Genomic DNA, 27,431 nt, shown 5'->3' on the forward strand with positions numbered 1-27,431 from the left:
CAGTTATTGAAAATAAATAAAATTTTAGCTGGGAAAAAATTCTTGGAAAAGAGCTCATATTCCTACATAAGTAAAAATGATTTTACTTCGTTTTCATGGTTTCCTTGTACGTGTCTATTACTTTTTTCCCCACTCTCTGTACATATTCTTTTTTTTTTTTTTTTTTTTTTTGGGACATTTAGGCCATTTAAGGCAAACTCACACACACAACGCATACACATGGACTCGAACCTTGGACCTCTTAGTTGGAAGCCTAAGCTCTCAACCAATAGGCCAAGGGGAGTTGTGTGTACATATTCTCTTGTTACAACATTTAATATAATGGTCAGATTTTAAAGGATAATAAAGTCTATTTTCTTCTTACACATATAATAGACAAAGTTCCCACTCTGGTTGGGTCCAATCATTAATAAGTTTAGGTACCACCACATGACCATTGATCACTTCAATTGGTAATTTGTAAACTTTCAAAATAAGGCTATAGATTCTCATCAAATAGGAAAGGACAGACACCACCATTTGATTATTTTAGAAATATTTTATGGTTAATTTAAAAAATAAAATTTTAATTAACTTACAACAAGAATAGTTTCAATTTACAATTCAAACCAAAAGAAAATAAAGGAATAATAATAATAATAATAAGCAAATTAGGATACTTGAAAATTTTTATGTGGTTGAAGGGGGGTCAAAATGGGCATTCGAGTAGGGTTCAGGTTGAACCCGAAGTTGATCCGGGTCTAATTTAGCTAACACGAACCAAACACAATTTTGTAAATCGGTCAGAAATTTAGACCCAGGTTGGACTCGCCAGATCTCCGGGTTGACCCGACCTGGATCATAACTAGTCGAGCGTGACAGGGTGTGGGTGTACTAATCCAGGCGAGGTATGTAGGAGCCCGAGAGAGGTATGTTTGTGTGGGCATGAGTTCGGGCAAAGCGTTGTGCAAGCGGATACGTGATTGTGTGAATGTGCACAGGCAAGGGTGAGGGCGAGGCTAGTCGCCATGAGTGCGCGACTCCACTTGGGCAGGACCGCACGGCTTGATTGTGGGTGTGGTGCACGAGTCCAGGGCAAGCACTGGGGGATGCACGAGTGATGCGAGTCCGATGGAAACAAACAGAATTATTCAGGACAGACATATCCGGGTCAAATTCAAGTTAGTGGGTTTACTTGGTCCCGACCCGATTTTCTAATGAGTCATGAATTGAAACTTGAATCCATCTCGTTTGTTAAATTGGTCGATCGGAATTCAAATTTTTAGGATAATTGATGTGTACATTCATGCATAAAAAAAAAACAAATTATGAGACAATATAAAAAATATCTAAAATATGAAAATATAATTTTTAATAAAATCTTATTATTTTGTCCATTTTTTGAGCTTCAATATGCCAACATTGTATTCTTATCCTTTCACATATGAAGAAATTTGATATTTATCCCAATTCCAGGTTATTTTCATTTGCAAACTGGTGTTTAGGGGTGTGAGCAAGCCGAGCCAACTCATGAGTTTGACTAGTTTATGGGCTCGTGAGCTGAGCTTATCAAGCTCACGAGCCGGCTCGATTCACTAATAATATTTTTAGAATCTTTTTTATTTTATTTATTATATATTTGAACCCGCCTAATCAATTTGAGCCGGCTCACATTCGAGGCAGATAGCTCACGAGGCGATCACGTCAAGTTGTGTTGCGTGCCTTTGGAATGAGCGTTGAAGACGACGAAATACGGAAGATGGTGAGACATCAGACTGTCGGAGGCTCGCGAGTTTGACGGCTGGGGAAGACGCCGGTGGCTCGCGAGCGGAGGCGGAAGACGCGGATGACCACTGAGGCTCGTGAGCCGGCTCAAGCTCGTTTATAGTGCAACGAGCTCAAATCTAAGCTCACTTTCCGACTGACGAGTTGAACTTGATAATGTCAAAACTCTAGTCGTGTACACCCCTGCTGATCAGCGTTTGATATCATCAAAATGAAGTACTACACAATGTGGGCTCCTAGGAGTCAAATAACTACTTTAATTTTAACATTGCATGTGAATAGAATGATATAATAAGTATGAAATTATTTAAATAAAATTTAAATGATAGAATAATCAAATAATATAAAATTTTTATTAAAAAAAATTGAATTCACACCTTAATAATATCTTATATAATTTTAAATTTAAAAATATTCAGTGTTTAAATTTAATTCAAATTTAATTAAAGTATAGCTTATATATAAATTTATATATTTAATATAAATTATTATTAATTTTCATTATATTTTTAGATATAACTTACACGTATAAAATATATATTAAAGTCATATTATAAATTGAAATTTAAAAATAATAAAGGTTAGATCATTTGTTATTAATAAATAAATAAATAAAGAAATTTATAGTACATAAATAATAATTTATGTATATAATTTATTTAACAGTTTTAATTAAAAATAAATATTATTTCCATAATATAAAATTTATTTAAAAAATCTATTTTAAAATATATAGTCTATTTATGAAATTTTTAGTACAAAATTTTAATATAAATCAAGTTATTGAATTATAAATATTATTTAGTATTTTATTCTTAATGTATTAAACTAAGTTATTTAATTATTTAAATAACTCAATAATTGAACCGAAATAGACCGGCCATAAGGGCCTGTCAAAACAAACCTTGGGCTGTTGTGGAGTTTTGACTAGAGCGTGCGGGCCGGCCGGGATTCGAACCAGCTACCAGCTGAGCCGGCCGTCCGCTAAACTAATTCGACAACACGTGTATCCTTTTGATCGGCGGCATTCATGAACCAAACAAATGGCCCAAGCCGGCTGGAAAGTTGGAATAACTTTCTAAATTATAATTTTTATATTGTCTAAATAATGAAAAAAAATTAAAATTTACGTAAGAAATATTTGTTCACAGTTTTAGCTTACAAACAAATCATAATTATCATTAATTATTTTATAAAAATATAATTAAATAGTAAAATAATTATAATTATTATTTGATTAATAGATTCACCAAAAATTAGAACATATGAGCATAGCAAGGAGTCATTGACAAAATAGAGGTTGAGTGGTAGGTAGAATTCAAGTGGGTAATTGACTAAGTGCCTAACTTGTATGACATTTTTTTTTTGGTATGATGATGATGATGATGATGTTGATGATGATGATGATGATGATGATGATGTTGATGTTGATGAGGTTGGTTAAGATGTTGGAGTCATATAATTTGTTTTACTATAATTAATGGTGATGTTAATTAAGTATTTTAAGCTTGGGGTCACATTTTATTTGTGAAGTTAATGAAGGGATTAGGTCATTAATGGTGGCCATCAAGTTGATTAGGTGAGTGTAATAATTTTTCGTTTTGGGTATCCCATTTGATCAATTGTATTATGTTTTTTTATTTTCTTAAGAGATTGGTTTGAAGATGGATTTGGATGGGAAGATGTATGTTCAAGAATTGCTCGCTCTTTTTCTTAATATTTGTGCCAACTTATTCGTTACTCGTATTACATCGACATTAATCATGAAGCTTTTAACATCTAGTCGATTATAAATCTTGAATCATAATTAATATTTATCTTATTTTTTTTTCAAGCTCGATATAATTGTTCTTCATCAAAGAGGGGTCCAATAAAATGCATGAAGTTCTCCATCCTCTAATCAATTAAAGGACTAAGGGTCTGCTCAGGACAACTTTGTCATTGTTTTGCTTTCAAATCACAATTGCAATCTTATTTTACTATTATTTTATTGTTATTTTTTCGTTGGTTCATAGAAATTTTTTTAGCATAAAACTGTTTTTTATAACCATAATTGCTAATTAATGTATTGCAACTTTGTGAAAGTCGTTTGATTTTTCAAAAAAGAACATATATCCATAACAACTTTGACTTTGTTAGGGGCAGCTTTAGACTATTGTTTTTTCTCTGTTTTCAAGAGATTTTTGTACTAAATAACAGCTTTACAAAGAAGTAAGAAAATCATCCCAAATGAAGCCTTCATAACTACCTTTACAAAATATTACAATCGTCCCAAATATATCCTAAATCAACTTAGCTTAAGCAATATCTTAAATGGATATAGATCTCAAAGATGATTTTTATTCATCTTTCCATCATAAGATTCATTGAGGTATATAAATACTCTCTAGTCTTTATCCTGGAGTTTAAGGTTTCATTTGGGACGGCTTTCTTACTGTTTCTTAAAGAGACTTCCTAGTTCAAAATTTTTAATTTTTGTACTAAAAAATTATTTTAAGAAGCAGTAAGAAAGACATCCCAAACGAAGCCTAAGTATGCTAGCTAAAAAAATTTCAGTTTGAGGGATGGTACATAGAATTGGTTTCATCTATTTTTTTCCTTCAAGATGTGCTATATGTCTAGAGATTCAATGGTTTTCTCAAGTGGGAAACTCTTAAAGTGTCCTTTCTCTTTTTGTTTGACTTGGTTATATATATATGCAAGGTGTATTAGACAAATATGCTTGAACTATATATCTCAAATCACTTTGAAACCATAGAACATTGAGACATCAAGCAAATATCATAAATAATTAGTTGTTTGAACTATCTTAAAATCCAATGCATGACATGGTGAGCGTTTGATAATGCTTTCACTTATGCCAACCATGGAGGCAAGTGGAAAGTCAAAATCATGAGTTGGAGAATGTTCAATTCTTCAACTCTTTGCTTCAGCTTTAATGCCTCATGATGTATAAGTTTTTGTTGTTATTAACTTTTGTTAGTTGCATGCTTCCAATATCAGATGAATTTAGTGTTTTATAAGTTATTTGATCTATGTGTTTTGTATTTTGAGCATTCAATGACTAGAGAAACATATCATATGCAAAGAGAGTGTAAATAAAGAGTTTGGTGTGATGAGAGATTAATCATCAAATATCAATATATTTTAAATTGTTTAATACTAATACTAAGCACCCCTGAACCAGCGAAACATCAAATAATACCAACCAATTCTCATATATATTGAGAACTTAATACGTTCTAAGCTCAAAGATGCAAATTTGAAAACAAGTCTAGATAAAATTCTTAGAGACATAATGCGAAAGGAGTATATACATGAAAAGGTTGGAGTAGCTCTAGTGGCAGATAAGATTAGAGAGAGTTGCCTTTGATGATTTGGTCACATAAAATGTCGGTTTTCTGATGACCTTATTAGAAGAATTGATGTATTAGATCTGACCTATGTTATTTAAATAGATTTATTTATTTTATATAGGCAGTCGCTTTTTCATCCAAGTCAGAGCCAGGTCAGATCTGATATGAGCACTCTTAGTGCTTCACCGATATTTCCACAATTTATTTATTATATGATGCCAACCCAATTATTCAACGTATACTTTTTTTGTTTTTAATTATTCAACGTATACTAATCTTCATATGAGAGGGTCAAATTAGTAATCTTTTTTTCTTTCAATAGAAAGAAATGTGAAGCCCATTCACATGGCCTTAGTGCATAGAAGCATGATTACATAAGCTAGCATTTATGTTTCCATTCTTACAATTATTATGAAGTTAACATTGCAAGCATGAGTAGTTGCAAAGTTGCACATGTAGGCAATTACTCTTCCATCAAAAAGAAATTATTATGCACGGAGTCTAGATAGGAAGAATCGTTCAGACGTCTGAGTGTATGCTGTGTACAAATTTATATACATTATTGTTGAGGGCTAGAATATACGCTGCGGTAGAGAAATATAAATTCGCGTCTGAGCATTGTACAAATATTCAACCCACAAACAGAAAAGAAAGTGAACACCATGATTTTTACGTGGAAAACCCGGAAGAGAGAAAAAAACCACGAGGCCACGCCCAGTTGAAATAATTTTACTAGTGTTTGTTTGAAGTACAAAGACCGATTCGTCTCACAAGTTGAGACAATCAGTTTACAATCAGCTTCTAACAAAGTTACGATGCCACACCATTCAAATCGTAGGTCTTCCATTGGCATTTAGCTACTACCTCATTTGTATATTGTTGTTTTCATCCAAAATCCAAATTAGTCGTACCAATTAGATCGATTGAATGATAAAATGACAAATCTTGTAAAAAAATAGACATAGAAATTGATTCACAAATAGTTATACAACAGCAACAATAAGTCTTTATCTTAATATGTGAGGTTGGCTGCATGAATCCTTTCCTACATTATGTCAGGTTAAAAGTTAAATTCTCATTTAAATCTAATAAAGAAATACCATTTCTAATATTTTATAACCAAGACCTTTTTAGGTCTACCTCTATCTTTCTTAACATAAGCTAAATCTAATACATCTACTTTTCTAACCGAGTCATCGGAAGGCCGCCGTTTTATGTGACCAAACCATCCAAGGCAACTCTCTCTAATCTTATCTTCCACTGGAACTACTCCAACCTTCTCACCTATATGCTCATTTCGTATATTGTCTCTAAGAATAAAGCCATTCATTCACCTGAGCATCCTCAACTCTGCAACACTAACTTAATGTTATGATTCTCTTTTAATGTCCAACATCCTACACCATAAGGCATTGCAGGTCTAACCACAATCTTATAGAATTTGTCCTTAAGTTATGATTATAAAAATTCAGAAAAGATAAACAACAATGAGATAACCACTAAACTTCTTACTAATGACATTTTTTTGATCTATTGCGTCTATACATTTTTTTCAGTCTCAAGCATTATCCTTCTAGTAATTAGTCGACACCCCCTTTTTTCATGATTGATGTTATTTTAATAGATAATGTTGGTCACCTTTCGTCCCCATAATTTTTATTGCCATCAATTGAAATATTTCCACTCATTGGCAACCTCATAATAGATTCCAAAACATTCATAAAATGCAGGCCGAATATGGGCTTTCTAGTAAGAAAAGGTGAAGCTTAAAAATCTCATGGTACAAGATTCTTTGGTGAGTTTTTTAATAATATTATTTATTTTATTTTTAAAGTTATTCTTCTTCTTTGAATAATATTTCTTACGTGCTAGAAAATTTGAGTCAGCAGAATGTGTATTTTACGTCTCAGCGTAGAACAAAAGTTTGGCATGTACAAATAAAAGTGTTAAGACCATAATATTTTTTTACGTGGAATATTAACCCTGAAATAGAAAAAATTGTGGGCTTAACCCACTTGAAAAATCTCCAGTAGGTTAAATCTTATCAATATTTTCAAGATAGTGATGATTTTTTATGTTGATTATCGGTGACAATGGTGGTTGTCGGCAATAATAGTTGGTGGTGGTCGTTAGCGCCGATAACTCGAAAATGTAAGAGATTTCTCCCTAGTTCTCTCTCTTCTTCCGCCTTCCTCATATGAAAAATGATGTTCTATTTATGGGTTTATAGCTTCAAAAGTAAGGTCAAAATCATTTTTTTTTTTTTTTGATCCATCATTAAAACATATGACATAGATGATTTCAACATTCTTTTTTTTTTTAAATTAACCATCAAGATGATTAATCAAAATTTTCATAATAAATAGTTTATGATTTAGCATAAGAAGATAAGCATGATTCATAAGTGTAGAAATTTTATTAAATTAAATATATATGAATCATTTAAGACATCTTGCATGCATTGGACAATTCTCTAAAATAGATAAGTTAAACTAAACTTTTAAAAGGGCTTCCATAATCATAACTATCCTTTGAATATTTCTCATAATAAATGTTAAAACTATCATTAAAATTATTAAAATTCAATCCATATATACCTCCTCTTTTATTATAAATTACAATTAATAACAAAAATTTTATTTTATAGACTATAATAGTAACATCTATATTTCAAAATTTTCTATAAAAAAAAAATCATCTTTCGACATTTTTTTAATAATACTTTTTTTATTTAACAATGTTATTAACAGGTCTTAAATCATGAATGAAAAAAAATGTAGATTATTACATTAAATATTCAATAGTTAGTATAAAACTAATCGAACAATCATGAAATAATAATAAAAACTTTTTTTTTCAATTAATGAATGCATTATTTACAATTCAAACCCAATTTGACTTAAATGTAAAACTCATTTAAAATTTTCTCCATTTGTTAGCCTCCCCAAGCTAAAGCCAAGCCTTGTTGTCCACATAATACTATTGTGACATCATCCCATAAAGAAGCATTTCACATAAATTATAATGATAGGCCCCATGAAACAAATAATTAAATAAAAGTGTCCTTTTCATAGACAAATTAAAATAATAACAATCAGTCAAATTGCTTTAAAACTTCATGAGAAGACATCAATTTGGTCCTTACTACACGCCTACAGGCTTCATATCTTAATATTTTTTTAAGGCAAAAATATGTGATAAAGTATGGCACATTATAAAAATAATCGTGCATAGTTTTGAATGATCAAACCTCATTATAATACAAGTGTGGCTCATTATAAAATTTGACTGATTATTATTTGGTGCAGCCTTTTGATTATTTTTATGATATGAAAAGCAATTAGTTTGAAAGTAATATTTGTTTGAATGATCGTTGATATGTCACCAAAAATTGTCTTGATCGGGCACAAATAACGATGCAGATATGAATTTGAAATTTTCAAAATGAAATTCGTGATCATCCAAACTCCGATTTCAACGAACTTATAGTCAAAGTAAACATATCAAGGAGATGAACCCAATGATATCAAATTCATTCTGATCTGCACCCAAATGAGCCCAAATGAAAAGATGAAAGTATTCTTAGAACTTCGTAGCATTAATTGGATAACTAAATGAAATCTAAATATGACATGCTTATGGTCGAATCAAGCGGCTCGACAAGATGAATCTAACGAGCCCAAGATCATTCAATTCTGACATGCTCGAAACTAATATTAGTCGTCCGAATGAACACTCTCATCATGCCTTTGATTTTCTCCATAATTATTAGTCATGTCACTATCAAAAAACTATAAATAATCCTCCATTCTTCACATGAGAGGAGGAGAAGCGGAAAGAATGCTTGAGAACTCTCTTGCATTCAGTGCTTTTTTAAAAAAATTCTTAGTAAAAAAATAATGTATTTCATAGATAACTTTTTCACCACTTTTACAAGTTTTTTATAATAAAATGGTATTTTTGAAAAAAATAATAATTTTAAATTTGTGATTGAAAAAATAGCTTTAAAAAGCAAAAATAGAAAAGCTTAAGCCGCTGCAAATAAAGCCTTTATGTTTTGTAGACCCATCATAATTAAAATTTAATTAAAATATTCTAAACCAAAATCATTTAAAATATTGTCATTTAAATTAAGAATGTCTTAAATCTATGATTAAGATTTGGTTAGGGGCAGTTTAGGCTTTTCTATTCTAACTTTTAAAAGCTCTTTTTTTAGCCACAATTTCCAAAAAAAAAAAAAAAACTCCACAAATAGCTTTTTAAAAACAAAATTTTGAAATAGCGGAGTAAAAATTGTCTTTTAAATATATATATTTTCTTGCAAAGTATTTTTCTTACTACAAAAACAGTCAAAAAATTATTCCGAGGAAATACTAATTGAAATTGAATTTCACTCATTTTTAAACTAATTAAAATACTACAAAACCAATCATAAGGGGTAAAAAAAGGAAATCCTAATTATATTTTAATTGAATTAGTATTTTAAAAAATAAGAGCGATTGAAAATTTGTGAAGAGAAATATATTTCATTTTTCAATCAAAACTAAATTATTTTATGGCAATAATGAAATTTAGACAATTAAATAAAAAAATTAAGCTCATTCGGTTGCATGAAATTATAAATCATTTTAGGTGAATTAAAAAAATGTTCAATTCAATACTTAATGGAATATAACTATGTGAACTTTAGTTTCAAAACCCAAATTTTTTCCCAATATTTCATAAATAATATTTTTTCATTTTTAAAAATAAGTAAAAAAAATTAAATTGTCATTATTCAAATATATTTTATAATCATAAATCAACTTTTTTAGTACAAAAAATTTTTAAATTAAAAATTACATACTAAAAAAATTGTTTTAAAAAGCATTAAGAAAGCCGGCCCAACCAAAACTTAAGAAGATAATTTTTATCAAAATTCCAACCAAGCCGAAAGGTTAGCCAAGTAATATTGGGCCTAATTATCTGTTTTAATGGGCTTATTCTCACGGGCCAGTATCCAGCCCGCTTTTGAAACTATTTCTAGTTTTCTTAGGAATTGGAGGCTTTGCGAAGCGAGTTAGGAAATAGGATGAGATAAAAATTGATAGTCCCCTTTATCTTTTAATATTTGTATTTTAATTTAGGAACAATTTATTATTATGGGTTCTAACTTTTGAGTACAAGAAATTTAGATATTCTAATTTTTTAAATATTTAATCAAAAATAAAATAAATACAAAATAATTTTTTAAAAATTTTAGAACATCTTGAAAATATTTTTCAAATTCATACGAATCAAATAAATTCATACGCACTTGTAAATCATCACTTTCAAATCTTAGTAATTTGGGGCAACTTTCTTAGCTTAGTTTGAGACTGTTTTTTTATTAAAATAGTTTTTAGTAAAAAAAATTGTACTATAAAACTGATTAAAAAATAATAAACAAAATTGGTCCAAATGAAATCTTAGCTAAATGTCATAGCTTGTGCTCTGTAATCAAACCTTATTGTACTTAGATTATTTAGAGTGATTTTTGTTGCGGACTAGAATATATGTGGCGGTAGAGTTAAAAAATTTTCGTCTTAGCGTTGTACGGATATCTAGCACACAAACAAAGAAGAAACAATAACAGAAGAATTTTTACGTGGAAACCCTGAAAGGGAAAAAATCACAGGGCCTCGCTCAGTTGAAATAGTTCCACTAGTGTTTTGTTTGAAATACAAGAGGTTGACTCGTCCACAAAGTTAGGACGATCAGATTACAATGAATCTCTTTTAAGTTGAGATTCAATTACAAAGTTGAACAGAGTTCCGGCGTCACTAAAGGGATTGGGCGGAATTCAGGTGTCGTCCGAAGTTGGACTGAATTCTGGCGTCGAACAGAACTTTGATGTTGCTTAGGAAGAATTCTGGCGTCGCCCGGATGTCCGACCGAATTCAAGCGTTACTCAGGCGGCGGGAAGAACTCTGACGGTGGTCGAGGAGGAGTTATTCCCTCATATCCTTCTCTTCTCTCTTCTCTTCTTCTTCTCTTCTTCTTGCTTGAGGTCCCCTCTCATGAGAAATGAAGGATCTATTTATAGATTTTATGGAGTGGCATATATAGCTTGTAAATAGGTGTGATATCAGAGGCAAATAGGGAGTGGTCGAATGTACGGTTGATATTGAATCCTTGATCGTGCACCGTTCGTCAGACATTTGAAGGTCTTAATGATGCCAGAATTCGGCGATCTTGAGTTCGTTGGATTTGTCTCGTCGAGCCGTTCAATTCGACTATAAGCTCGTCAAAATTGGAGACTGTTTGGTAACTCAAATTGTGGTATGAACTTTCCAACAGCACTTTTGGGTGCTTGATTTGGGCTTATTTGGGCTCGGATTGAGTTGAATTTGGTGTCGTTGGGTTCATGTTTCCAAGACGCTTAGTTCGACTATAAGTTTGCTGAAATCGGAGTTCATGTGATCCCGGATTTAATTTTTGAAGTTTCCGGTTGATTTTGCCTCGAGATTCGTGCCCGATCAAGATAATTTTTTGATGATATATCAATTTTATTTAAATTTAATTTACAATTATTGATGATCCAACCATTATAAGTGATAAAGAGTATAAATGAATGTATTTTATTGTGCTTCCTTTAATTTATGGATCCCTTCAGATGCTTCTCTTTGGTGCTTACAATGGATTCATGGAGGTTCGACACAGTTTTCAAGGCATTGCAAGGCAAAGCCTGCTACTGTACTGGAAGTTATAAAGCAAGAAGTACGGGAAGAAGTCCTGATGCATCCATCCTCCATTGTTTTCCACTGTTCTCACAACAGCAATTTTTCCATACAATTTGAGCTATGATCAATTAGAAGTTCTTGCTATTGCATTCAGTAAGAAATAATCCAATCCTGAACTAAGTTTCAGCCAGCTTAACTAACCTCATCTTCCCCAGCACTGCATAGAGCCCTAGCAGACCATTGATTTTAAAAGAAGAAACAAATGCAAGAAAGGAACTCTTCTTTTGATATTAGTACTAGCTTACTATTTGAGCCCATCAAATAAAGTAGTATAGAAAGAGAGAGAGAGAGAGAAGCATGGGATTCTTCCTGCATGCTCTTCCCTAATTTACCAAACAAGAACTTGAGCTTCTTCTGCAAACGACAAACACTTGTTCTCTCTCACATGCAGCTTCAGTTGAAGAAAGTTTTCTCTTTAAACAAAGTTGTAAATCCTTCACCCGTGAGCCCTATCCCTTTGGAACTCACCCAAAAAAAAAAAAAAAATCATGAAGTTTATAATCTCTACCTTTGTGGATTGATGCTTCTCAAATTTGCAGAACTTTATCGTTGTAAGTATTGGGTTGTTGATGGAAATCTAACAGAAGCTGTGGTTTGTAATGAAAGATTTTATTTGAAATTTTTTGGTACAACAGCAACAACATCAAGCATTTGTCCCATTACGTAGGGTCGGCTATATAAATTCTTTTTCTCCATTGTGTCCTATTAAAAATCAAATGTTCATTTAAATCTAATTAAGAAATGTCATTTCTAATATTTTCTAACCAATTCTTTTTATGTCTACCTCTACCGTTCTTAGCATAACTCAAATATAATACCTCTACTAGATCTCCTAATTGGGTCATCAGGAGGACGTTGTTTTATGTGACCAAACCATCTAAGGTGAATCTCTCTAGTCTTATTTTCTACTGGAGCTACTCCAACCTTTTCACGTATATACTCATTTCGTATCCTATCTATAAGGGTAAAGTCACTCATCCACCTGAGCATCCTCATCTCTGCAACACTTACTATTATGCTTCTCTTTTAATGGCCAACTTCGGCACCATAAAGCAATGCAGGTCTCACCATCTTCTTATAGAATTCTCCCTTAAGTTTGAGGGGGTCTTTTCTATCACAGAACAAGCACGACGCATTTCTCCACTTCAACCATCCAACTTAAATTCTAATGATATATAATATTCTCATCTATTTCACCAACACTCTGAACAATATATTCAATATATCTAAAACGTGTACTCTTAATAATGACTTGATCATCCAAAGTCACAATACCGGCCTCACTAGATCCATTACTATTAAAATTACACTCCACTACTCAAGCGAAAATATTTAGACTCTAAGGTTGACCTCCATAATTTAAGTTTACCTTCAACTCCCTCTCTAGTCTTATCAAGAAGAAGAATATCATAAGCAAAAAGTATACACCGAGGTACATCCTCTTGCAAATGTCTAATGAGAACATTCATGGCTAAAGCAAAAAGATATGAGCTTAAGGCTGATCCTTGATGTAATCCAACTGAAATAGGAAAATACTTGGTCAAACCACCTTGTGTTTGAACACAAGTAATAGCTCTTGCATATATGCATATATTTGGTGGTCGGCTAAAATGTTATAAGCAATATGCTAATATGGTTCATAAATCAATGATAGTGTTGATCTCACTACACAAAAATCATCAAATCCACTGGTGACGGACGGTTTTCCTATAGTGTCTCCTAGCCATCTTGTGCTTCTAAGCTTGGTTAAGCCGAATTGCATACAATTTGGGTTCTTCTTCTATGTTGTAATTGTTTCTTTCTCTTTAGTGATAGTTGGGGCTACATCATTCAATGGTCCTAGTAAATGCTTCTAGATCACCTATCTCTGCATTGATCCTTACAATAACGAACTTGTACAAAGTGTGATTTGGAGATTAATCACTATAATATTTAAGGTTAAGAAATTTGATTGGTCCAAAACGTTCAAGCTTTTGAGAACAAAGATGAATGATATTTTTTCTTGTATGTTCGACTTTGTGCATGCACTCATAGGACATTCACAAATGCATGCAATGATGGGTTAAGGTGGGAAAATGGAGCCTTTTAAACCATATAGAATATAACTAAACCATATAGAATATGATGCAAATCACAAGTTATAGGGATTGTTTATAGTTTGGTTCCATAATAAACCATATAGAAAAAGAAAATATAATGCAATTGGGTTCTACTCAATGAGAAGTGCAAGGAACAAATTTCATAATGGTCCTATTCCTTTATTGGTTCTTATTCATTGGATTTTCTTATGTATATAAGAAATTAAAGATATATCAATATGAGGTTAAGAACGTCTTTTCTCATGACTTTGGTTTCATTTGGGGTAATTTTTTTATTGCTTTTTAAAATAGCTTTTAGTATAAAAATTTATTGATCAAGAAAATTTTATACTAAAAAACTGCTTTAAGAACAAGGGCGCGGAGCCAATATTTTTTTCATGTGGGAGTACAAATTATTAAAAAAACCTAAACTTTTTTCATCCGGATTTGAGACCGGCATTAATACATTAAAAAAAAGTTGTTTAAATCATTAGACTCTTTATAGAAAGAAAGAATAGATGAAAAAGGAAAAAACTTACAATGGCGAATATTAAATCTTAATATTTTTCTTACATATTATCTATAATTTATACCACTGGGTTTTCATTTTTTTTTTCACAACAGGGAAATTATTGAATTACCAGCAGCATTTAGCGACGGAAATTGATCTTTTTTAGAAGGATTTGGAATTGACCGACTGCAAATTAATTTAATGTCGGTAAAACCCGCATAGAAAAATATTTCTAGCGGTCTTTTCTGGCGGCAAATATTTTCAGGGATTTTCCTGCGGAATAAGGCCGCTGCCCGCCGGAGAATAAAAAAATTAATTTAAAATGAAGTCGTCTGTCGGCCCAGCCACCCGCTGGTCGCTGACTATTCGGGATTCGAACTGAGTCTAAGAAGTAATTCTAAGTCCCAATTATTTTGTTCTAAGAGCAAATGTATTAAAATAATAATATTTATTTATTTAAACTATAATTATATGAAAATTATTATTAATAATTAATTAAGACAAATTAATAATTAATTAAAATAAATTAATAATTAATTAAAATAAACTATAAATTTATTAATTAATTAAATTACATATACATGATTTTTCATAAATTATTAAAAACTGCCAGAAAAGTTTCCAAAAATAAAATTTCGGAAAAGTCATAAAAAATTCTTCCAAAAAATTAGGCCATCGCAAAACAGTTTGCTGGGAAAATCCGCCAGTAATGAGTGATTTTCCTGTAGTGTTTTTTGAAATTATTGTACAAATATATTATTGTCAATATTATTAATTATATTTTTTCAATATAAATAAAATATTCAATCATTCATCCAAGAGTCTCCCATACGACTATGTAAATGGTTATTTATGTTGTTCATTATAAAGAATGTTCCTTCGACTATTGCTATAGTAATTGGTACGAATAGGGCAAGCTTTATAAGTAGAACACCAAAGGATAAATATCATTCATCCTAGTCTCTTCTATTTTTTGAGCAAATTCTCTAAATCATTTTAAATTCATAAATACATATGTCGATCTCAAATCAACAATAAAATTTTCAATTTGATTATCTAGTATTACGAGGTACATTTCTTAAAAATATGACGAATAAAATTTTGTTAGACGTAGCAATCATTCTTTATCATGCATAACATAGATTCAAACATGACATGGATTTAAACATGACACAGACATAATTAATTATGTATTATTTGTCAAACCTGTTACTAAGCTCTTGAAGTTGCATATCTATCATAACATAAAATAATTCAATTTAATAAAGATATCTATTTGTGATAATTTCAATATGACATATTGATCATTATCGCATCACAAATGTATCAGTCATATTATGAATATTTATGTTATTCTTCTTATAAGAAATTTCAAGTTCTTTTAAAAAATTCACACATAACATCTCTCACATTTTGAAGCATTTGTTTAGAAATTTTTATTAAAGTTGTGACATTTATAATGTCTTGATCCTTTCTTTTTAGTACTTGTTATAACTCATTTATAACTCCTAATATAATCTTCATCATATGCAAATTAAAAACAAATTCAAAATTTTGCACAAAATAAAATAAGACATATATCTCATATTTTTGCTCACTGGTAGATCCATCTTGTATTACTATCTTAAGAACCTCAGTTATAGTTCCAAACAGAAGAATTAATTAGTGAATTATATTAGGAACCCCAACGAGTATCGTCTATCTTTTAACAAGTAGTGTCTCCACACAATATTCTCTCATTAGGATAATAATTCAAAAATATTTTTCTCAATCTAGGATCAACAGGAATATCAGCAAAATTTCTTTCGGCATGACTTTGTTTAATTTGTGTATTATTTTCAACACATAAATTCACCTCAATATTGCTGCTAGAGCATTTTCAAGTATGAGAGCTGATAGAGCATTTGCAAGTATGAGAGTATATCAAAAAACAAGTAACTAACAACCCTAATTAAAGCTCTTAAGTCTTACTTCTTTTTTTTTCTTAAGAATAACATCTTTTTGATTCATTTTCCGAATTTCTGTAATAAAGTTGTTTACAGATATAATTTGTTTATCTAAATCAGATAACGACATTCCTTGGGGTGTCAATATTTGACACGACTCGAAAATCCGACCCAAAACGGGTCATGTCGGATGGACCCGGACTTGAAGTGGGTCGAGTTCGGGTCAAGAAAACTGACTAGTTTCAAAAACGGGTCGGATTCGGATTGACCCGAATAGTGCCGGGTTAGTTTCGGGTTCGACCCGGTCGGGCCCGTGACCCGAAATTGACACCCCTTAAACATTCCCAATAAAACGTTTCACTACTTTAGGAGCCATACCAAAATCAAAGCAAGTTGTAGGGAAATAAGAAAAACTAATAAGTAATAACATATTTTGATTTTATTTATAATTAAGGAGCCTTAAATATATTTAATTAAGCATTAAGTGCACAACCAATGGGGGCCATGCCCCGAGGGCCCCATGATAAATCTGCCCCTATTCAAAAAAAAAAAACATTAAGGCTTCGTTTGATTTGAAGTTTTTAGTGCTTATTCATTTTTAAAACATCAAATTCATTTCTTCTTTATTGTTTGGTTCTTTTGTTTCATTTTTCTGTTGTTTGGAGAAAGTTTTTTATATATGCTTCTCCGTTAGAAAACTTCATTTTCTGAACCAATGTTTCTTAAAACTGCCATTTACAAAAGTACCAAGAAATCAAACGAAGATTAAAAAATCGTCTCAAATGAAGTTGTAATTGCACATTGAATGCTTATTTCATTTGCCCTGGAGATAGGAGCATTTTAGTAAATTAATATCTTCGACATACCCTCTTGATCTGTGATGTCATCTAAGTGCTTTTGAGAAGAACATCTTCACCATATAATCATACTCGCAGCAGATTCTTTTGATATTAGGAAGGTTTTGGCGAGCATCCTTTATCTTATATTGTTCTATGGCTTTTTTCAATCAAACATATTGAAATCACAAAACATCTGAATCAATGAACCTATTCATCATTAATGATACATCATCAAAGAATTATCTTAATCGGGCATGAATCTCGATATAAAATTAAGTTTGAAACTTTCGAAATTAAAATTGGGACCATTTGAACTCCGATTTCAGCAAACTTATAGTCAAACTGAGCGTCTCGAAATTATGAACCCAACGACACCAAATTCAAGTCAATTTGAGTCCAAATGGGTCCAAATGAAGGACCGAAGCGCTATTGGAAGCTTCAAATCACAATTTATATTACCAAATGTGACATGCTTATAGTAGAATCGAGCGGCTCGACGAAACAAATCCAATGAGCCTGAGATCGCAAAATTCTGATGTCATTAAGACATTCAAAAGCCTAGTAAACTGTCTACGATCAAGGGATTCAACATCGGCCGTCCATCCAAATTACTCTCAACTTACCCTTGATCTTCCAGTTATTTACAAGTTATGCCACTCTAGAAAATCTATAAATAGGACCCTACTTCTCATGAAAGAGGGACCGCAAGCAAGGAATCAAGAAAGAGATCGAAGATCACTCTTATCTTCTCGCTCCTCCTCGACCGCCACCCGAACTTCCTCTGGACCACTACCTCACGTTGGAGTTCTGCCGTACCACCGCCCGATGCTAGAGTTCCTCTGGACCACCGCCTGACATCGGACTTCCGTCCGGACCACTGCTTGATTTCGAACCGCCGCCCAATGCTGGAGTTTCGCCAGACCACCACCTAACATCAGACTTCCGTCAGGACCACCACCTGACACTGAACTTTTGCCGGACCACCGCCCGAAGCCAAAGTTCTGCCAGGCCAACACTTGACGCAGGAGTTCCACCGGACCACCACCTGACGCCGGATTTTCACCAGGAACACCACATGACGCCGGACTTCCATCGGACCACTGCTTGACGCCGAACTTCCGTTATGACCACCGCCTGACGTTGAACTTCCGCTAGACCACCGACAGAAGTCGGAGTTCCTCCAGACCACCGAATAATGCCCGAATTTCCGTCGGACCACCTCCCTATGACTACAATCTTTCTGACCCCTGTCTCCTGCCGACTATGATCCTGACCTCCATTGCCTATTACGGTCCTTCCGACCTCCATCGCCAGACAACGATCTTTCTAACCCCTGTCTCCCAACGACTACAGCCCTTCCAACCTTCCACGCCAGACAACGATTTTTCTTACCACTATCTCCCACCGACTACGGCCCTTCCAACCTCCCATGCCAGAAAACGATTTTTCTTACCACTGTCTCTCACAAACTACAGTCCTTCTGACCTCCCTCACCAGATAATGATCCTTCTGACCACTGTCACCAGACTACGATCTTTCCGACCTTTGTAGCTCTCCGACTATGGTTCTATCAACTAAAAGAATATTTCAATACTAATTATTCCAATTTTCACCATGTAATATAATGTACATTTGCTAGATCAACCCAAGGTCTTCCCCCCAAGGAAGGACCTCATTTGTAATCAACTGTAAATAACAGTGGATTCATTCAAACTGGGTCATGCCCCATGATTTTTCCCCCTTTTATGAACGCTACACCCTCTCATTTATCTACTTGTGTGTTGGATTTTCGTACAAATCTAAGGCATTAAATTCTATATTTTTTCGTCATCGCAAATATTCCAGGACGCAACAATTGAAAACAAAACAAAACAAAACAAACATCTCATATTAGCAAAGCTCACCTACCTACACACCCTATCAAACTAACTACACATATTAACATTCTTAGATATTTCAGAAATATTGATTCAAGATTCCTATTTATATTCTTTAATCTTTTTATTCAGAGTTGTCTCTATTCTTGTCCGTTCTTCCAGTCAGTGTCCATTGGGAAGAAGGGAAGCAAGCTAAAGCTAAGGAAAGGCAGTCCTCTTCCCACAAAAACTAAGGCAATAAGCCCCACAAATGACTAATGGAATAAGATTTTAATCTTGAGAAAGCTAATTTTAATGGAAAACACAAATCACTTAATGAAAAAGAGCACAAAATACACAGCACTTCAACAATAAAATATGGTTCATACAAAGCAAACTATTACATCAATAGCTACTCTCTTCTGATTGATGGCCTCTCCAAGCAATTCCCTCTAACTCAAATAAAACAAAGAGCTGGCAATATAAAATCTATATATATATTCCAAAATAGTGCTAATTCCAAGAGAGAGTCCTTCCTCCTTGCAGCCTTACTTGTCCCTCTCTTTGTCCTTCCTTTCTAACTTTCTTCCCGCCTAGGAGAAAATTTTGCCAACTACTGATTAAGCTTTAAATCAATGGCCATGATGATAGTGATGGTGATGAAAATGAGGAGGAAGATAGGAAGGAGAAGGGGAAGGGGAAGAAGAGAATGTAAATTGGGTCGAGTTGGGAGCAACGTTGTAAGAGAACGGCGACGGTGCGACTGCCGGTGTGTTAACTGGGAGAAAAATAGGCGGCAACGGTGGCGGACATTGATAGCATTTGGTGAACAAGCCGAATGTTTTGATTTGATGGATGAAATTAGTCATACTAGCCCATCCGCCGAACCCGAATCCGACCACGAAAACCCACCCGACTATGATCGTGTTGATTGTGTAGACCCCAATCCAACGCCCGAAGTATCTGGGCGGCGGCTCCACCGCATTCTGCAAGCAATCACACATATTTCAATTAGTTTAACATCAAGATGACTTAAAGACAAAGGCACCTTACAAAATTATAATTTCATAGGGTGGCACACTAACCAAGTATTTATTTATTTTTTTAGAACATGGCATTACCCTTAAAAATTATCAAATTATACAAGATTCACATGTCTTCACAAAGTACAATAACAACCAAAAACAGTTCAAAAAATATTTGACTGGGCCCACATGTCGGTCAAGGAATCACTTTAAGTCAACCGAACATACTCTTAAACTAAACAACTTTCATTAACTTGTAATTAGTAGCTTAACAATAACCATAATCACATTCTTAACATGCTTAATGACAATTAATTAAGTTTTAATACTCTTTACTCATTCATAGATGCATAACAAACTTTCAGCAAAGGACAATAAAAGCCTAAAATTATATTTATTATCTTCCTAATTTCTGGTAAGCTGACAAAATTACAAAACATTCATATTAAATTATGAAATTGCACATGGTGCACATGCCCATAAGAAATACAATATTAAGTAATAACAAATAAACGGTCAAGTCAACGGATCATTTCTTCCAATAACACCACCTGTAATCAAATCTTAGGCATGCTTAATTATAGTTAATTATCTTAATCAAGTAGTCAAAATTAACACAAAATTACTTCTATTAACCTCTTAATCTCTTATATCTAAGATATCAAACTTAGAGTCTTTTGAAATGGCTGTAACTTTTTGTAAAAGTGATGTGAAAAAAATCACTTTTTTGAAAGTCCAAATAATACTAAATCTATGTAATTAACATGCTTAATGATAATTAACCAATTAACAAAATAATTATCATCATAGATCATACCTCACGTGCGTGCCCGGACCGAAACGTGAGCATGTGAGCCAAAGCAGGGATGATATAAACAGTGAAGCTGACCAGCAGAGATCCCACGGCGGAGTTGATCGGCCCAAAGAAGGGGAAAATGATAGCCAGAAACCAAATGGGCACCACCACCGGCAGCCTCGCCGCCGCCCGCTTGCACAAACTCTCACAGTCATGAAGCCCAATGGCTTTCTCCCAGACAAAGTAGAGCGGCGTGCAGGCGAATCCGAAGGTTATGAACTGATGGATGAGCATCAGAACAACTGCGGCGTCGCGGAATGGAGTTCTTGGGAGCAACGCGAAGGCGTTGGATCGCTCCAGGAGCTTGTCGCCGAAGGCCCAGTAGACGGTGGCGGCCGACGGGAGGGTGAGGGTGAGGACGTAGGCGGTGGCGAGGAGGTAGATGGCTTTGAATTTCTGGGGCTTCCACATTGCGTGCATTATTTCCCTGCAAGATCAATCTTGCTGTAAAAAACTGCAGAAAAAGTTGAATATAATCTTTCAAATAAATTTTAGTAGTTATTAATTTAAAATTTGAAGACTGTACTTCTTTAAAGCATACCACATATGGTTTCATAGAGGATTAATGGCTGTACAATATCTTTGCAGCTTTTGCAGGGAGTAAAGGAAATGAAAGATTGATTGTTTGACTGTCTAAGGATTGAGTGTGGAAAGCAGAAGTGTCAGTCTTTGGCTTTGGATTCTTCATTTTTGTTTATTGGCTTTGAACTCAGATTGGAATCAAAAGATGCAGAGATAAGATCAGTGAATGGTTTTTAGAGAATTTGAGCTGATATTCAAGAAAAAGAAAAAAGTAAAGACAAAATTTGCAAGCAGCTTTTTTCCTTTTTATGTTGTTTTTTTCTTTGTTTAAAGATGAAAGTAGCAGAATAGCAGATGATGAGATGGGGGTATTTAGGCCAATCAAGATAAACTTTCTCTCACACACCACATACACAAGAGTCGAATCCAAGACCTCTTGGTTGGCAGCGAAAGCTCCAAGCCAACAAGTCAAGACGAGCGGACCTCTTGGTTAGTTCGTCAAAGCTAACCTATTCGTCAACGAATAGACCAAGATGAACTATGTAAAACTAAAACTTGTTGAATTGATAGTATGGTGAGGTATTGATGGGGTCCGGGGAATAAATGTTGAGAAAAGAAAATGCTGTCAGTATTTAAAGCCAAATCTTCTTATCCAAATATCTGTTACCATAATAAATACAGATTTCAGGTAACTTATTGTGCAAAAGCTACATTTCAGAGAGATTGAATGCAAAGCTACATTTCAGAGAGATTGAATGCAAATATGTAAATATACTGTTTGTTTTAGTTTAAAAAAAAAATCATTTTATTTAGGAGATGATTTGCAAATTAAAAAAAATTTAGGTAAAAACTTCTAAATTTTTTGGAATTGACAGATGCATATGAGGAGGGTTCGTCTATCACATCACATGGGCATGAGAGTTACTGTGCTTAGTTTATGAATCTCTGGAGCAAAAATAAGAGAGATAAGAAATGAAATGTAATGTTCCCAATGAAATTACTTGATCGAATGCTTTAGCTTATTTGTTTTCTATTTTATCTACTTTGGGAAGCAAATAGTTTGTCGCCTTACACAGTAACAGCGTGGCCACCAAAGGTGTAGAGAATGTTGGTAGCGCCTGTAAAGTAAAGAACAGGCTTCGTTGGCCCCGAATGCTTCACTCCATCCACCTGAAATAAATTTCAGACATCCCATGTTCTCTGATTAACCACTTTCATGAAATTTTTATTGTTATTTTTGTTGAAAGATAGCAAATTTATTGGATTTTCTACAAAAAGATTGCAAATTTATTGGATCTGTTACCTGGCCATGGAGAAGAGCAGCAATGGCAAGATACCAAGCAGTGTAAGTGGTCATAAGAAGGCCAAGGAATGACCATATCCTGTAGTTTCTGAAAGAGGGGATGAACACAGTCGTAGCACAGCAAGCTCCAAATATGTAAGTCCATGTTCTCTTGTCCAACTTGTCATTTATGTAATATATATTGCTGCCAGATTATCAGATTTGCATGTTTTCAGACATGAAAATAGCAGAGAAAAATGGTATGTAAAAGAATCATAAATATTGATATTAAATATGTTTTTTGCTTACAAAATGGCAAAAAAATATCAAAATTTCTATCATACCTAGCACAAGCAATGAGCTGGATTACAGAGCCAAAGAGTAGAAATGTACAGTTGAAGACCAAGCCCACATTTCTCCAATGCTTTCCAAGTAATCCTTCAAGAACTTCAAACCACTTCACACAAAAACAATGGAAGAAATCATATGAGACAAAGCCACATTATCTTAACTATGGAGAAGCTATATGATTATATACCTGTATGACATGATTTCTGAAATCAACCTTCTCCCTCTCCTTCCTAGTTCTGTACTCCACATAAAGAATACTTATAAGGTAGGCTGTCCAGCTTCCCATGAGACCATAAAGAAGCTGGAATAGGATGCCGCTAAGCATGCCGAGCTGGGAGAATGAGTAAGGTAAGGTGAGAAGCACCTGAGCAACCTGTGAGGAACAAGAAGAAGAAGAAGTAGAAGGTTTCAGAAGCTTGAATGTGTTTGTTGAACGTAAACTACAAGGCATTTTCAGTTTTACCTGGTTAGAGGCACAGCTGAACCAGGCGTCGTAGGCAGAGCCGCCATGCCAGAGGAGGGAGGAGAAGCGAGACTTGGCTGTCTTCTTCTCTCCTTCATTTTCCATCTCGATGTATCTTCCCACCATTACTGTTTCTACTATCTTGTCATCGTTGTGGTTGGAGGTTGAGCTCATTTTCTCTCAAGTTCTTGTTGCTTTATCAGTGTTTTTGTGGTAGAACAGAGTAAGGTGGAACAGAGAAGAGCTGCTGGTCGTGGTTTGGGAGCAGAGGAAAGAGGTTGTGCTCTATTTATATAGAGATTCTGATGAGTTGGGCTCTTTTGGCTTTCTTTTCGGTTAAGAGTGTTGGGATTTTAATTTGACAGAATAAATCATCATTTACTGTAATTTACTCAGTAATTTCTATCTATGTTCATAGCGTTGTTTTGGTAAAATTATTGTGCGGACATCGAATGTCGTTCGTTATTCAGAGGCGAATTAGTGTGTCACGTCATGATTTGCTATGTATTGATATTATGTATCAAGGTGATGTGGCGTATTCTCATTCACCTCTCGACTGTCCGTTGACCTCATGTAATAATTTCTCGTTGTTTTGAAAATTTTTACTTACGAGCATGTAGACATTTATGTTTTTCTTTTTTTTTAATAGAAATTGGAAAATAATAAAAATGTATATAAAATTTATTTATATATATTAAAATTCATAATTAATGTTTCAAATTGAGACAAAAAAAAAGTAGTTTATTTAATTATATTGGATATAATTCATTAAATATTAGTTTCATATTTTTAGAAGTTAAAAATTAGATATTTATATTTGAGATAAGTACTAAAATGATCTCCTAATTTTTGGGGAATGATCAAATTAGTCTCCGATAAGTTAAAAGTTTCATTTAGATCTTTAATTTTTATAAATAGAAAATTAAATAATCTCACAGAATAATTAATTTGGTTCCTATTAAAAAGCCAATCGACCAAATTAATTCTTTCTATTTTTATTTTTTTTAATATCTGAAAAATAAATAAGTAATTTATGTGCACGAAAATAAACTAATCACGTTCTGTTGTGTTAATTATTTATTTAATTATTTTACGGTTTCCTATAATGATATAAAATACAAATACTGTGAACTAGACAACACGTGCCAGCGTGCATGGCTCGCCGGTCCGCACGAGCGGCTCGACCCGGTTCCCGAGCCGGAATATTCACCGGAACCGGCGGTCTGGCGATGCGAGTATCCGAACGAGAGAGGCGTAGCTTGAAAAGTAGCCGTTGGTGGATTATTCAAATCGGTGGCACGGTAATTATTGCCCTTTGCGTGCCTCATTATAACCACTTCCCAATGTCGATAGAAGTTTATAACGACAGTAAATTCTCTTACATGTGATTATGTCTAGGAGTGAAAATGAGTCAAGTTGAGTTCAAGTTAAATTTTACTCGAATTCATGCTTGAACTTGATTCGAGCTCAAATGTCTTGCTCTAGCTCAGCTGATGGCGATAGATGCGAGCTCGCGCTTCCCATTCTGGTCTCGCTTTCATGTTTATTGTTCCACGAGACCGCACCTGATTTTCCGCTTCTGTGCCCTCGCTGCCGCTTCCGAGCTTGCACTCATGTTGTCGCTTATGTGCTTCCGCTTTCCGCACTCGAGCCGCTCGACGAGTAATTGAGTCGAGCCTCATCTTGATCGAACTCAAACTCAATAATCCAACGAGCTTGATAATCTACTTGAGCTTGAGCTTGAAACTGATAAACTCGGCTCACAAGCTCGTTAATGAGTTGAGCTCGAACAAACTGTTGATTCAACTTGATTTGCTTGCATCCCTAATTATGTTCATTAATTCTAATTATGCAAATTTTTTGTTGATATAGATTAGGATTAAGATCATATGTAAATAAAATACTATGTAAAATTAAAAAAAAATTTATTGATTAATCAAAATGATCAGTTGAATGATCTTACTAGTGACAATAAATTGTATGTACAAAAAAAATAAAAATGAATATTTTTAATAAGCTATTTTGTTCATTATTTGTTTATCAATTAAATTTGATGAAATAGAAATTTAGAAAATATAGTATTAGTTTATAAAATAAATAAAAGATGGAAGAAATTGGGCTAGATAAATGTCAAATTTATTTCAAAATAAAAAAATATTTGATTTATGAGTAAAAATAGATGCAGAGCTACAGTTTTGTTTTCGTAAATATCATAATTTTCAATGAAATTTTTAAAAAAGATAGATGTGGAGCTTACAATCTAAATGATATTTCATTTCTCAACATTCCTCTTTTAAACATGTTGGCTGAATGCTTTGTCTATCAATTAAGATATCTTGAATTTAAATAATGTATATATACGTTATGTGTGAGTCTGAACACTATCCCTTAATTCTCCCAAAAAAATATTTCCTTTCTCACTAACTAATTACATACAAAGCATTATGTACTTCTTAATTAAAAGACTTTTTTATCAAAGTTATTAGCAAACCATATGAATGATGTTGGAAGAAACAAAGATCATGTTGGTTGGATGCTTTGTCTATCAATTAAGAGATCTTGAATTTAAATAATGTATATATACGTTATGTGTGAGTCTGAACACTATCCCTTAATTCTCCCAAAAAAATATTTCCTTTCTCACTAACTAATTACATACAAAGCATTATGTACTTCTTAATTAAAAGACTTTTTTATCAAAGTTATTAGCAAACCATATGAATGATGTTGGAAGAAACAAAGATGTTTTTATTCAAATAATGTGAGTGCGAGGCTGAAGAAAGAGATCAAGGAACCCAAATGAGGAAGAGAGAGAGAGAGAGAGAGAGAGAGAGAGAGAGAGAGAGAGAGAGAGAGCCTTAAGAGAAGTGTAAGACTTTGAGATATAAGGGAAAGAAAAGTAATAAAAGGGAAGGGAAGGGAAGACCGCATCATTACTTAGAAGAGAGCGTGTTAGCTTTAATGGGAAGAGAGCAGTTGGAAGGGAGAGTATGAAAGCTGTGAAGAGGCTCCCTACCCAAAGGCCCTTTACCACATGGGGGTCCTCTCTAAGCTTCAGCATTCTACTTTCTAATTAGTAATTACATTCTCTCTCTCTCTCTCTCTCTCTCTCTCTCTCTCTCTCTCTTCCTCATTTGGGTTCCTTGATCCCTTTCAATTATGTACAATTTGTTCTAATTTTTCTGTGCTTGTTAAAAACTTTTTAATGATTAACTTAATTCAAACTTTTAATTTGATAAGTCTTAATGACAATAGATAAAATTATGTTGATTACCAAAACAATGAAATTTCCAACTAACATGAAGATGTGGGGCCGACCTTGATGTCACATTGGGACCCCCAAGGATTATCAAGTGTTTGATCTTGGAGGCCCAAGGGAATTGTAGGGCTTGAGAGGGACATTCCTCCCTTTTATTTTTATTGTTATTCTTAGGCACATGGTTCTATAGTTTTTAATCTCCAAGGGGATAAAAAATAGTTTCCTATAAGTTATTTTCTATAGTAGTAATGAATCCTTGTTTAATCTTTTATTTCTTGGTTCTTGATGCTTCTTTTTAGATAGCCATTGATGCATTTGCATTAGCTTATTTTATTTAATAGTAGATCATTGAATTAACCTATCAAGTGCTATGGTTAGGGGTGTCAATTATTGACCTGACCCGATAATTCGATTCGAAAAATTCATGTTAGAATCCACTCGTTTAACAAACAGGTTGGGTTGGTGTTTAAATTTATGGCTCGTGTGAAAATTGGGTCAAATCTGGGTTAACCCTAACCCGAATTTGACTCGAATTTGATCATATATGCTGCTGCCCACCCCC

At 33.5% G+C, this 27,431-nt stretch overlaps 1 protein-coding gene across 1 annotated transcript; it reads right to left on the reverse strand.

The window, feature by feature from the left end:
* Window positions 1-19,498: 19,498 nt before the first annotated feature.
* On the reverse strand, window positions 19,499-23,801 carry LOC110104313 (auxin transporter-like protein 2). The gene is made up of 7 exons (XM_020833359.2): window positions 23,611-23,801; window positions 23,335-23,520; window positions 23,141-23,253; window positions 22,818-23,001; window positions 22,587-22,684; window positions 20,954-21,419; window positions 19,499-20,097 (listed from the first exon to the last, which is right to left on the reverse strand). Exons 1-7 carry the CDS (start codon window positions 23,782-23,784, stop codon window positions 19,744-19,746), a joined length of 1,575 nt encoding a protein of 524 aa, XP_020689018.1. The 5' UTR covers window positions 23,785-23,801; the 3' UTR covers window positions 19,499-19,743.
* Between the last annotated feature and the right edge of the window lie 3,630 nt (window positions 23,802-27,431).

This window comes from Dendrobium catenatum, unplaced genomic scaffold, assembly GCF_001605985.2.
Source record: "Dendrobium catenatum unplaced genomic scaffold, ASM160598v2 fragScaff_scaffold_1593, whole genome shotgun sequence".
Taxonomy (NCBI): domain Eukaryota; kingdom Viridiplantae; phylum Streptophyta; class Magnoliopsida; order Asparagales; family Orchidaceae; genus Dendrobium; species Dendrobium catenatum.